The following is a 14020-nucleotide window of genomic DNA, read 5'->3' on the forward strand; positions in this document are numbered from 1 at the left end:
GTGATTTTCTTATTCAAGTTCAAAATGGGCTGTAAAGCAGCAGAAACAACACATCTGGCCCAGGAACTGCTAACGAATGTACATCACAGTGGTTGTTCAAAAAGTTTTGCAAAGGAGACGAGCCTTGAAGATGAGGAGCATAGTGGCTGGCCATGGAAGTTGACAATGACCAACTGAGAGCAATCATCAAAGCTGATCCTCTTACAACTACATGAGAAGTTGCCCAAGAACTCAACATCAACCATTCTATGGTCATTTGGCATTTGAAGCAAATTGGAAAGGTGAAAAAGCTTGATAAGTGGGTGCCTCATGAGCTGACTGCAAATAAAAAAAATTGTCATTTTGAAGTGTCATCTTCTCTTATTCTATGCAACAACAACAAACCATTTCTTGATTGGATTGTGATGTGAGATAAAAAGTGGATCATATGACAACTGGTGATGACCAGTTCAGCAGCTAGACCAAGAAGCAGCTCCAAAGCACTTCCCAAAGCCAAACTTGCACCAAAAAAAGGTCATGGTCACTGTTTGGTGGTCTGCTGCTGGTCTGATCCACTACCACTTTCTGATTCCTGGAGAAACCATGACATCTGAGAACTACACTCAGCAAGTCGATAGGATGCACTGAAAACTGCAACGCCTACAGCCAGCATTGGTCAACCGAATGGGCCCAATTCTCCGTGACAACGCCCAACCCTATGCTGCACAACCAATGCTTCAAAAGTTGAACAAATTGGGCTATGAAGTTTTGCCTCATCTGCCACATTCACCTGACCTCTCGCCAACTGACTACCACTTCTTCAAGCATCTCAACAGCTTTTGCAGGGAAAACACTTCCACAACCAGCAGGAGGCAGAAAATGCTTTCCAAGAGTTTGTCAAATCCTGAAGCATGGATTTTTATGCTACAGGAATAAACAACACTTATTTCTCATTGGCAAAAATGTGTTGATTGTAATGGTTCCTATTTTGATTAATAAAGATGTGTTTGAGGGAGGGAGGTGGGAGGGGGTTTAGGATGGGGAACACATGTAAATCCATGGCCTGATTCATGTCAATGTATGGCAAAAACCACTACAATATTGTAAAGTAATTAGCCTCCAACTAATAAAAATAAATGGAAAAAAAAATAATAAAAGGTAAACAAAAAAAAAAAAAAGAAAGTGAAAGAGGAGAGTGAAAAAGTTGGCTTAAAGCTCAACATTCAGAAAACTAAAAAATATAAAATAAAATAGTGTTTGAGTCTAGTTATTCAGGGTCTGAAACTGCAATTATTTTTGCACCAACCTAATAAGATGCTTCAACAGATCGGAACAAGCTCTCATTCAGCTACTCAGTGGACTAAGTAACTCTGCAGCCTGAAGCTCAGGCTGTGCTTCAGAATCACCCAGGAAGCTCAGTCTGAAGTCATGGCACAATGAGAAGTTAAGGAAAAATGATTCTGAAAATGTACTTTTACACTGACTCCTCTGGATAAACTCTCATCATCCTTAACTTCTTTGTGAGTTCTCAGCTGAGTTTAACAGCTAATTTTCCTACTGCAGAAGTTATCAATCTTAAGACTAAAAGAACAATGACAATAATAATAACAACAGTTTCCTGTGGAGTGAGTTTTCCTACACGCCACACATTCAGCTGCACGTTCTCATATGTCATTTCATTTAGCCTCAGCAGCTCTCTAAGGCACACAATACCTGGGGGGAAAGTGAGCTACAGAAAGGAAGAGGATGTGTTCCTATGTGAGGGGTAAGAAAGACACAGACTTGCTTCCCACCTGAAAGATACATCACCTCCATTTACAGTGCCAGTTAACACAACCTCAGCCGCTATGAAGGAACATGGCTATACGAATACAGCCAGGACACCGCAAGGGCAGGGTTGTGTACCTGATATCTCTGAACAGCAGGAATATACGTAGTTTTAACTGTCTTTAAATTTTCTAAATTTTTGGGAATGTGCTCATTTCCATAATTGCATTATCTATAATATAAATTTTTAATATACACTGATTTTGAGACCCTGTTACAAAACTAAATCAAATTCAAACAGAAATACCCTCCAAGAACACAGCGTACTTTCACTGTCTCTAGGGCACTGTCAACGTAAAGTAAGAAAACCTCTGCACAGGCATCCCCACAAAAGCTGCAGGCCTGGGAGAGCATGGAGAAGAGGCGACCCACACCACCTTTCTGGGTGAGTACTGGTGTCTGCGTTCGCCTTGGACTTACAGACTGTTCCCTCCACCACTCTGCTCTATTTTATCTCCATCTTTGTGGAAGTTCTTCCTAATTTTAAGGGTGGGTATGAACCACTGAAGTGAAGAGAACCTGGCTCTTGCACCTGAGGGTCTCTGGGCAGCTGGAGTGGCTGCTCTGACATCAGGGAGCACTGTATGCTGCACTGAAGGTTATTTACATGTCTTTAAAAATGTATAGTATCAGTCTGTTTGCCCTCTTATCTACTCATGTCTGTTCAGACATGCACCCAACAGACTCATAACTCGAAGTACCAGGGATATGAAGACGAGGAAGAGCGAGGCATCAGGGACACCACGACGGAACAATGTGCCTCGTGCAGACTCCAGGTTATCCAGGTTCCCAGACGAGCGAGGCCCCTGGGTCTGGACATCCACACTGGGCCACTGGCCCCAACACGGTGCCTGTGCATGGCTGAGGCAAGCCTGAGATCCAAGAACACCCAACTGTCTAAATTAGATGATCTGCAGCCATCAGCTTTCTGCACTTATGAACTTTAGCATTTAAAACCTAATAAAGTAGAGCAGACCAAAATGATTCTCCAAGTACGGAAATAAAAGCTTTCTCATTAATCTAGCTAAACAGCCCATTTGTTTGTGGAATGGGCTGACTGACCTCCAGCTTAACATTAAACACTATGACGTCAGTGAATTAATCACTTCCACCAGCATGGTCACACGTGTTCTCTAACAAAGGACAAGAGTTGTTGTCTTAATTAAAAATGCCCCCAAGAACAACTCTGGAAGAATTTCTAGTCATATAACCACCATCAGGGTAAAAATCATGTGCTAACAAGAAGGTTCAGGAACAAAGCACTTGTTCTTCATGGCTCGCTTTTGCTCCAGAGGGGGGACCAATTTCATTTGCATTGTAAATGTCAAGCACACACAATGTCGTCATTAGTGCCTTTTGTTTTAATTAATTCTTTTAATGTGAAGCTTATATACATTCAGCAGCAGTATAAATCCAGAGATAGTCTCCTTTTCATTTCTTTGATTAGTACTGTGATGTAAAGTCTTAGTATTAGTGATTCTGGCCTATTAAATTGACAAAGTAAGCCATCAGAACTGGGGAGGGTGTGAGGCTGGTGTGAAGAGGAAATCTGCTCTGCATCTCAGAACCTAACCCAAGTGGGAGACTGAAGATACACATAGAGCTAGAGCCACACCAGCCGGCCCTGCTGTATCCCAGAAAAGCAGGCCCAACTTTCCAGCCCACAGCAGAGAAATCAGCATGTGCGGCTGGTTGGCATAAACAATCCCACAGCCCCAGGGCACGGGACAGAGATCTGGGTGCTTACAATGCATTAAGGGGAACAGAGAGCAAGTTACCAAAGTCTAGTTCAGGTTATAACATACCCCCCAAACATTAGCAGCAGTTGTCAACATGTGGTGGAAATATGGGTCATTTTCACTTTTCCCTTTTTGCTTATCTGGATTTGTGCTCCCAGGTTATCTGAAATAAGCTTTTCTTCTTCATGTTATAAAGAAGACCATTTACATGGCCACCTGGCAGTCTCAGCAGCACAGGCCATCCCACACACATGGCACCTTGCTCCCTAACCAAGGGCACAAGAGGAGTCTTGCTGTGAGTACTTGCCGCAGGCTGCAGGGACACGACTCACAACCATGAGACCACAGCATCTGTGCGCAGAGAACCATCTCCATTCTGTTACCTGGATGCGGTTCAGCTCCACCACGGGGCCGTGCTGGCGATCTCGCACCATGGTGGCCTGTACTACTTTCCGGAAAGCTGCTTCCTAAAACACGCAAAACAAAATTTAGAATATCATACAGAAAGTATCACCCATAGATGTTTCACGTCATAAAACCCCCTTTTCCAGGTCTGAGGTGGCCCAGGGGGTTGGCCTGGCATCAATACCCAAGTCCATGCAGAGGCTCAGGCAGCCAGCAGGGCCAGTGCTTGGCAGCACCCCCGCCCCACCTGCCATCTGGGGGCAGGAGGCGCCCAACATGCACTGCATACAGAGGGGTGAGGGCCAGAGCCTGAGGCGCACCTGCTCTAACTCAGGTCTCAGGCCGGGCTCAGGGCTAACAAGAAACCTGAGGCCTCCCAGACAAACTGCAGGTCCAGTACTGGCAGGACTGAGGCACCAACGATACCTCAGCACCGCTGCTCTGAAAGAGACACCAGACACAAAGCGGCGCAGGGGCAGGGAGCCTGGGGGAGTGGGCCAGGGCTGCGGTGGGGACGGGGAGACCAGTGAGCGAGGGGACACATTGGCACCACGCACTGAAAGAAACCTGGGAAAAAACCCAGGGTGAAGACGACGCGCAAAGGGAGCAGGTCCCCAGCTCACCCAGGGAGGAGCATGCCTGTGTGGACCCAAGCATACGGAGAGATCGCGTGGTGGTGTGCGCGTGTCTGAGGATAGGACCAGACTCCAGAGACCCTCAAAGGAGACAGGGTCCCTGGCAGACACGGGTCGCCACAAGTGGACCCGTGTTCTTTTCTGGAGAAAGGGTGGCTGGGAGAGAAGTAGAGGGGAGGGCACACTGCTCTGAAGTCAGAGCCCCAGAACTCCCACCTATGAAGGAGGCAAGGGCAGAGGTGCTCCCATTTGCACAGACGGGTCCACAGACACAGGAGACTGCGGAGTAAGCCCCTCCCCGCACAGTCTTGCACACCGACCAGCTACCTTTGCCCTCACCCTTCCTGACCGCTGCTCTCCCCCTGCTCCGGGCAAGCGTTCTCTTCCCCACAGAGCAGCCCCACCTAGTCCCACCCTCCTAAGATGCACTCTCTTCTGGGCTCTGCTGACTCCACAGTCACCAACAAAACCTACTCCCCAAAACTCCCGCAGAAGCAATCCTTTCTAACCAGGACCAAAACAGAGGCTGATACTCTGCTGCTGACAGAAACCTTCAGCCTCCCTGAGGCTCCCCCTCCCCACTCAGCTGAGGAGACTCACACTGTGAAATGTGCTGCCTCTCTTTGCTCTCCCCTACAAGGAGAAGCTTTCTCCCTTTTATTGCGTATTATCACCTCCACTCTGAGGAATTAAAGTAACGGTGAAAGGAATCAATTTGGTATTTTTATTACTGAAAAAAGGTTGAAGTAAAGTTTCAAATTTGATTTTACCCATCCTCGATTTTTTCCTGCTCCCCATCATCAGAGAAATTTTTCCATTACCACAATCCCCATCATCGTCTACATGTCTCTAAGCCACACATAAAAATAAAATGTGTGCACCAGTCTTTTCTGGCTAGGAACTTTAGGAAATAAAGCTAATCCTGAAAAATAATCTGTTTAGACAGTACTCCAAAACATCTAAATTTTATTATCATTAAAAACAGGCCATGACCTCGGATTAAAAACCCTATACCATCGCAGAATCAGAATCCTAAGGACAAGGATTCCTTCATCTAAGCTCCACGCTTTCCCCTGTATCCCCCTCACCACACAACAACTGAGCCTCTTCTAGGCCATCCTGCCAAGATGCTTGCCAGAAACTTGATGACTTCAGATATTTCAACTCTAGACAGCTCAAATTATTACAAATGTCAGTGGGTCAAATCTGTCTGGCAACTTTCAGAAGCCCTCATTCCTGATTCTTTTCACAGTCTGATAAATTACCTTCAACCAGGAATTTCTACATATCCTAGTATAATACTTTTATCTAAGCAATCTATAACTTCTGGGTCCTCTGCTAGACATACCTGGAGAAGAAATTATCTCATTTTTTTTCCCTTCCTCCTGCCAATAGGAATTTGCCATAAAGCCTCAAGTTCAGGATAGCAGAGAGCACTGTAAGAATGTAAGCTTAGTTTTGCCAAACCTCTCCTGAGGGGTGGGGTAGCGGTAAAGAGATTACAAGGGGAAATCATAGCACCTAACCATTTTTAATATAAGCTCCAAAAAAAGAAGGGATTTTTGTCTGACTGTCACCAATGCATTCTAAGAACCCAGGACAGAACCTGGTACATAGTAGGTGCTCTGTGAACATTTGCTTAATCAGCTGTTTTCAGCACATTTCTGGTTTAGAAATTTTTGTTGGATTAAAACTTACTGAGGATAACAACAACACCTGCAGTAAAGATTGTTACCAAAGCAATACCTTTCCCTGGGATATCAGAATTCCTCGAAGAGTGTCAAACCCCACAGACGGCCCAAGTCCAGTTTCATCGAGAGAGCCTTCAAGGTCAAACATGGGGATGCAGGGGCAAAAGAGCTCTGAGATGTGATGCAGTAGCAGCAGCCGGTTCCTTAGGGCTATGATAGGGATTTCCTGTAAATGATTGTACTCCATGGGAACCTGAAAGATGGAAACTTGTTATGTCAATTTAGGTGTCAAATGTATAGTTAAGCCACAGTATAGCAGATGGATTGAAAATGTTGTTCTTGAAAACAAAGAAGCACTATGACTTCTGAGTTTGGTTTGAAAAATCTTGCTGTTTTAAAAATAATATTCTGGCCATTTTGCCTGAGCCAAGAAATGTAAACCATGGAGAATGCTTTTAAAAAGAAATTAGCTTATAGAAATAAATTAACTACAGAAAACGTACAATCTGTACTACCAGAACAGTTTATACAGTTTTTAATAAAGGCGCCACTGATGTACACAGAACGCTGCCAAGTGTGAATATCAAGGTTCTCATGTGTGTGAGTGCTCAGCTGTGGACGGCTCGTTGCAGCCCCAGCGACTGTGCCCGCCAGGCTCCTCTGTTCATGGAGTGTTCCAGGCAAGAATACTGCAGTGGGCAGCCATTTCCTACTCCAGGGGAGTTTCCTGATCCAGGGATTGAACCTGGTAATTAAGGTTCTTAAAACACTGTTTTTATCACTATGAATCAGGTTATTTTCAGTGGAATGCCTCTGTAAATACACAAGGGGAACGGAAGGGTGTGCTGCCTGTACACCCGTGGCTCAGGATACAGACCCCACCTCTGTCACAACGCGCGCGCCTGCGAGCCCACTGGCCTCAACCACTGACCTGTACAGGCAGCTTTCCGGCGCTGGCGGGCTTGCTGGTTGACCAGGCCAGAGTGTGTGCTGAGCCACAGGCCACACGGTTGACCTTCTTACCCTGAAGGGCAGCTACCAGCCGAGGCCTCTGGATGGCATTTGTTGTTCCATCTCCCAATTGTCCCTCATCATTGTCACCCCACGTATAAACTTCACCTACGGCAGCAGATGGAGAACAAGGACTTATAGACAAGAACCAATAAATGCACAACCACCACCATCTTCCCACATACACAGTCCTCACTACCCTCCAACTGCCTGCTGGCAGTCATCTGTGCAAATGTTACACTTATGGTGACCTAGATGTCTCAAGTCACAATACTCAAAAGGCAGCAGGATTCCCAGGACTCTTGACAGCCTCTGCTGCCTAAAAACTCCTTTTCCAGCCATGTCTGTTCACCAAACTAAGCATGTACCTGGAAGCAGCTCTTAATCCAAACAAGTAATATCAAAACAGTAAATACCTAACAATCCAAATTGATTTTGTATGTTAAAGGAAGAGAAAGTCAGTTTTTAACTAAACAAAATCCATGTTTTAAAGGAACATGTGCTCTTCTAATGGTTATTCCGATTCTAAACACAAGATTCAAATACTGATGAGAATCACGCTCAGCTTACCATGCTAGACTCCAATCATGAAACACCATTGTATGGTTATGGTGGTGATTAGAACAGAAGTGAATTCAGTTCTGTAGAGATGGCACAAGCCTTGCCAGATTCACAGAGACTCCTCAGGATGCCATGCAGCCATAAGCACCACTCTACAAAGTACAAGGCCTGCATGATGAAGGGTGGGGTGTTGTGTCCTTCCCCTTCTGGTTCTGGATAGCGCAGTCCGAAAGCCACTGGGTAAGTGTCAGAGTGCAAGCAAGAGGAAGACAGCCTCTCTGCTGAGGCACAGCCGGGTGCACGGACTCAGACTGCACAAGGGACAAGGGCTTCCACAAAGAGGGTGAGCCCAGTAGGAGAGGCAGGCCAAAGCAGGGAGCTGTACACCCATGAGAGGGCACAATCCTGAGTGGGCGGGGCAGTCACAACCTGAGTGAGGCAAGGATCCACACGGGGGAGAAGTCAGAGGCAATGATGGGGCAGCAGCCACTACAGGAAGAGTAAGTTGCTACATTAGAGGACCAAGTTTCTTACAAAAGAGAAAGGAGTTTTAAGGATGGGGAGAGAGAAAACTAGAATGAAGCTGTGGTTTAGAACTAGAGCTTGGGGTACTGGTGTGAACAAGCTGTGTTCACTGTACATATATACATTCAGAAACAAACACAGATGCAATTTTGTATATTATTTACACATATATTCCCTAGCTCTGTCCTCTAAGAAGGTCTGACAGCAGTGATAGCACTTTAGCAACGAGCACCTATAGACCAGATCTTGTCTTTTAAACGCCATTTTCCTCCAAAGGCACCAGGACTCCTTGGGGAAACATCAACTTCTAGGTTTGAAACATAAAGACTCAGAATAAGGATAGAATGTCTTATTGTGCCAGAAAGCACAGAAATACTCAAGGAATAACGTGGGGATATTCCAGAAGATGAAACAGGGCATGATTTGAGCATCAAGGTAAGCAATAGCAACAGCTTATATTTTTGTTGTTGTTCAGTCACTAAGTTGTGTCCAACTGTTTGCAACCCCGATGGACTGCAGCACTCCAGGCTCCTCTGTCCTCCACTATCTCCTGGAGTTGCTCAAATTCATGTGTCCATTGAGTCGGTGATGTTATCTAACCCTCTCATCCTCTGCCACACCCTTCTCCTTTTGCACCATCAGTCTTTTTCAATGAGAGCTCTTCACATCAGGTGACCAAAGTATTGGAGCTTCAACTTTATCGTCAGTACTTCAAATGAATATTCATAGGGTTGATTTCCTTCAGGATTGATTGCTGTGATCTCCTTGAAGTCCAAAGGACTCTCAAGAGTATTCTCCAGCACCACAGTCCGAAAGCATCAATTCTTCAGTGCTCAGCTTTCTTTATGGTCCAACTCTCACATCCATACATCACTGCTGGAAACTAGAGCTTTGACTGTACAGATCTTTGTTGGCAAAGTGATGGCTCTGCTTTTTCCATACACTGTCTAGGTTTATCATAGCTTCCTTCCAAGGAGCAAACGTCTTTTAATTTCATGGTTGAGGTCACCATCCACAGTGATTTTGGAGTCCAAGAAAATAAAATCTATCACTGTTTCCATTGTTGCCCCATCTATTTGCCATGAAGTGATGGGACCAGATATCATGATCTTAGTTTTTTGAATGTCAAGTTTTAAGCCAGCTTTTTCACTCTTCTCTTTCACTTTCATCAAGAGGCTCTTTAGTTCCTCTTCACTTTCTGCCATTAGAGTGGTATTATCTGCATATCTGAGGTTGTTGTTATTTCTCCCAGTAATCTTGACTCCAGCTTGTGATTTATCCAGGTTGGCATTTTGCATGACGCAATCTGCATAGAAGTTACAAAGCAACGTAACAACACACAGCCTTGTCGTGCTCCTTTCCCATTTTGGAACCATCAGTTGTTCCATGTCTGGTCCTAACTGCTGCTTCTTGACCCACATACAGGTTACTTAAGAAGCAGGTAGGGTCTGGTATTCCCATCTCTTTAAGAATTTTCCACAATTTGTTGTGATCCACAGTCAAAGGCTTTAGCATAGTCAATGAAGCAGAAGTAGATGTTTTTACTGGAACTCCCTTGCTTTCTCTATGATCCAACGGATGTTGGCAATTTGATCTCTGGTTCCTCTGCCTTTTCTAAACCCAGCTTGTATATATGGAAGGTTCTTAGTTCACATACTGCTAAAGCCTAGCTTGAAGGAATTTGAGCATAACTCTGCTAGCATGTAAAACGAGCACAACTGTATGGTAGCCTGAACAATTTTTGGCATTGCCCTTCTTTGGAACAAAGAAGGAATGAATGAAATTCTGGAATGAAAACTGAACTTTTCCAGTCCTGTGGTCACTGCTGAGTTTTCAAGATTTGCTGACATATTGAGTGCAGCACTTTAAGAGCATCATCCTTTAGGATTTGAAATAGCTCAGCTGGAATTCTATCACCTCCACTAGCTTTGTTTGACTTCACATTCCAGGATGTCTGGCTCTCAGTGAGTGATCACACCATCGTGGTTATCTGGGTCATTTAAGACCTTTTTTGTATAGTTCTTCTGTGCATTCTTGCCACTTCCTTCTTAATCTCTTCTGCTTCTATGAAGTCCTTACCATTTCTGTCCTTTAACTGTGCCCATCCTTCCATGAAACAAGATTACATATATATAACTCATCAAATAAATTAGGAAACCCTGAGTCCAACAAGACGAAAACAAAAAGATTTTAAATATCTGATGAGAGTAAGTAAATAAAATGTTCAAGAACTCAGCATGTCATACTCAGAGCCACGATTCATCACAGTGACACAAAGCAAAGTCAGCAAAGGCACATGGACGCAGCGCAGAGAAAACCAGGAGCGAGCTTCCAACAGGCCCCTTGCAGGGGTGCCACACGGACATATTTAGTTCCCCGAGGAACCAGCTGCGGCCACCTGTGATGTGCTGTCCCCCAAGGAAGCTCACTAGACACTCAGTGCCCAGGGCTGTGACAGGGGCAGGTCATGCGGGCACCTCTGTTTGGCATGTACCCAAGTTCCAGATTCCCCCCCAGAAGGAAGCAGGTTTCAGCAGAGACCACACTCTTTTCAAACATTCTAACAAGGCCTCTTTCAATTAGGGCTAGTGGGTTAGGCTGAAACCCAGGTTCCCAGAAGCCAGCTGAAGGCCAACCTCGTAAGCAGGCCTTTCTAAAAACAGCCATCAACATGTGGAGCAAGGGGAGAACGGGATGAACTGGGAGATGACGACTGACATATATATACTGCTCTGTGTAAAACAGACAGCTAGTGGGAAACTGCCGCACGGCTCAGGGAGCTTAGCGCGGTGCTTGATGATGACCAGAGGAATAGGATGGGGCTTGGGAGGGAAGGAGGCTCAGAGGGAGGGGATATTTGGCCACCTGATGCCACAGAACTGACTAGTTTGAAAAGACCCTGATGTTGGGAAAGACTGAGGGTGGGAGGAGAAGGGGATGGCAGAGGATGAGATGGTTGGATGTCATCACAGACTCAATGGACATGAGTTTGAGTAAACTCTGGGAGCTGGTGATGGACAGGGGGTCCTGGCGTGCTGCAGTCCATGGGGTCGCAAAGAGTCAGAACGACTGGGTGATTGAAGTGAACTGATACATACATACATAGACATAGACATATAGTTATACATCTATATATAACTGATTTACTTCACTGTACACCAGAAACTAATACATTGTAAAGCAACAATACTGCAATTAAGAAAAAATAAATAAAAACAGCCGTATCAGCCCTGTTCTGCTAACTCTTCTCTGCCACAAAACACAATATATTCACCGGTATTAACACCAGGGCTGAAGATGATGAAGGCCAACAGCAAAGATATTTTTTCAGAATATAGTATGAATCCCTCCATACCCGCCCCCCACCACCTTACAGCTGTGCATTCATCCCTGACCTCTCAGATCACAAACCTCCAAGTTACAAACTCGCCTCCACCTACCGTCTTCAGAGCAGCACACGCAGTGCAGGGAGCCAGTGGCAATGGCAATGACCTTCTTCCCTTGCAGCCCTTGGACTTGGCGAGGTCTTCTGACATGGTCATCAGATCCATGCCCCAGCCTGTGATAATCACCTTTGCCCCTGTATACAAGAACATGGAACTTGTGAGTGCAATGCCATCTCGTTCACCATGCTGCCCCACCCTTCTGATGCAAACACCTACAGGAAGACAGAAATTGCCACCTGCCACAGAAGTTACATTTCAGTCTACAAAAAGACAGTTAATGTAACTTCAAATTAACAATCATTGGTTTTGGTGGAATTAAATAAACAGAATCTTACATACCAAGTGTAAACAGCACCAGATTTGGTAAGGGCGACGGAAAACTGGGATCCACATTCCACTTTAACCACTCCAAGGCCTGTAAGAGAGTCAATCTAGAAGGGAAAAGGTTCAATTAGATTGATTGAATCAAGGATTTTGCTGATGGCCGCATCCATATGCTGAACTAAATCTAATAAAGAACTCTGAAAACCCTTACTCCTATGCCAACTATTTATTACAACTTAAAATCCTGCTCCATGTAACCAAGTGTTCTCAAAAGGAGCAGAAATCCCTGGGTCTGAGGGTACACAGGCCACAAGCAGCCTGAGGCCCCTGAGACCTGACGCATAAATGAACACATTGCTCATCCCCAGAATTCACTGTCCGGAATCAGTTTCTCTTTACGGCAGCCCCACTCTCCAGCAAGCCCTGCACTTCACATCTGCCCTCGGGAGGAGGAGCAGGTAACACGGAAGAAGAGCCAAGACAAACAGGGTTCTGGCCTTCTGATACCAGCACTCCACCTGCACAGGTTATTCCAATTAAACACAATGCTGATCATGCTGGTATCCCAGCCCTGCCTGCTCAAGGGTCCAGAACCTTCACAGCCAGCACCCAGAGGTCTTGATGGGATCCACTGACCTAGCTATCATCTTTCTTCACCTATCAAACTATGCTCCTTATTACCTGTGACTGTTTCCAGACTCAAGTTCTCATAATTATAAATTTAAATTAGTAATAACTTAATTCTTTTAGTTTTCTCCTCACCCTACCCCCATCACAAAGAGATCAGTGATATCCTCCAGTGCCCCCTCTCCCCAAGTACTTGACATTTCAATCCTGGTTAAGTCTAAAGCTTTCTCAACATAAAAAAGTCAACAATTTTTTTCATAAATGTGGAAACCATAAGCAATCTGTCATGTAGTTAAAATTCTGTATAATTATAAGGGAAAAGAGAAAGTGGTGATAAGGAGAAGGAGGCAGCCTTGAGTCCCAGACTTTCCAGCAGCACCTGCCAAGGAGGCTCTGAGCAGCCACGGCCTCCTGGCACAGAGTTGCAGGCGCCGTCTCCTTCATCATGCCCTGCCTCAGGAAAGCGCCTGCATGATAATGAAGCTTGTCATGTCCACACTGCCCAGCGTGGCAGCGCATCAGCTCCTGAAACGTGGATCCTGTTAAGTGAGGGAGTTCTGATTCAGGCCAACATCTTGGTAGTCGCGTGTGGCCAATGGCTCCTGTACGGAGCAGCACAGCTCCGGGCAGAACACCTGGCAGTCCCAGCTCGGGCCCTTCTGACGGGCCCAGAGTGGCTTCCCACCCGCCCCTGGCTGCCGGCGCACCGTGCGGGCCTCCACCCCAACGGGCAGTCTCGGAACACCAGCCAGAGAGGATCCAGGCAGCAGCAGCTTCTAGCTTTCCTTCACAGTGCCTACACTCCCAAGTCCACAGCGAAGCACCTCGGCTGCAGGCTGCTAGGCAGTCAGCAAGTGACCCAAGCACACCAATGAACGAAAAACCTCTGCCAAGTACCTATCCACAAAGGCAAAATACAGTTGTGACCACAAATGCTAATAAACTACCCAGAGCCACTCAGCTCAAGTGAAGCCTCTTCTCTTGGCTTCTCACAAGATGTCCATCTAACAGCTTCTGACTAAGCCAGATGCAGCCTTTCAGCAAGTACTAGTAAACTGCACAGCTACAGACCTCAGGAAACTGAAGAGTGTGAACGAGTTGGTGCTTTTTCCTCAAACAGGGCTACATACTAATTAAAACCACAGACTATGTGATTCCTCCCTGATTACAGACACTTTCCAAGAAAACACAAAACTGCACTTAAAACATCTTTATCCCTCTGGGTCTTTCACTCACTTTTCCCCCAATAA

General features: G+C 45.6%; 1 protein-coding gene across 1 annotated transcript in view; it reads right to left on the reverse strand.

Moving 5' to 3' along the window:
• HERC2 (HECT and RLD domain containing E3 ubiquitin protein ligase 2) overlaps positions 1 to 14020 on the reverse strand; it is a 242558-nt gene that overhangs the window by 6077 nt on the left and 222461 nt on the right. Inside the window, 5 exon segments of the mRNA XM_070463934.1 lie at positions 3929 to 4012; positions 6332 to 6529; positions 7208 to 7395; positions 11814 to 11953; positions 12159 to 12250. Of these exon segments, the coding sequence (XP_070320035.1) occupies positions 3929 to 4012; positions 6332 to 6529; positions 7208 to 7395; positions 11814 to 11953; positions 12159 to 12250 (702 nt within the window).

Source organism: Odocoileus virginianus, unplaced genomic scaffold (genome assembly GCF_023699985.2).
Source record: "Odocoileus virginianus isolate 20LAN1187 ecotype Illinois unplaced genomic scaffold, Ovbor_1.2 Unplaced_Contig_9, whole genome shotgun sequence".
NCBI lineage: Eukaryota > Metazoa > Chordata > Mammalia > Artiodactyla > Cervidae > Odocoileus > Odocoileus virginianus.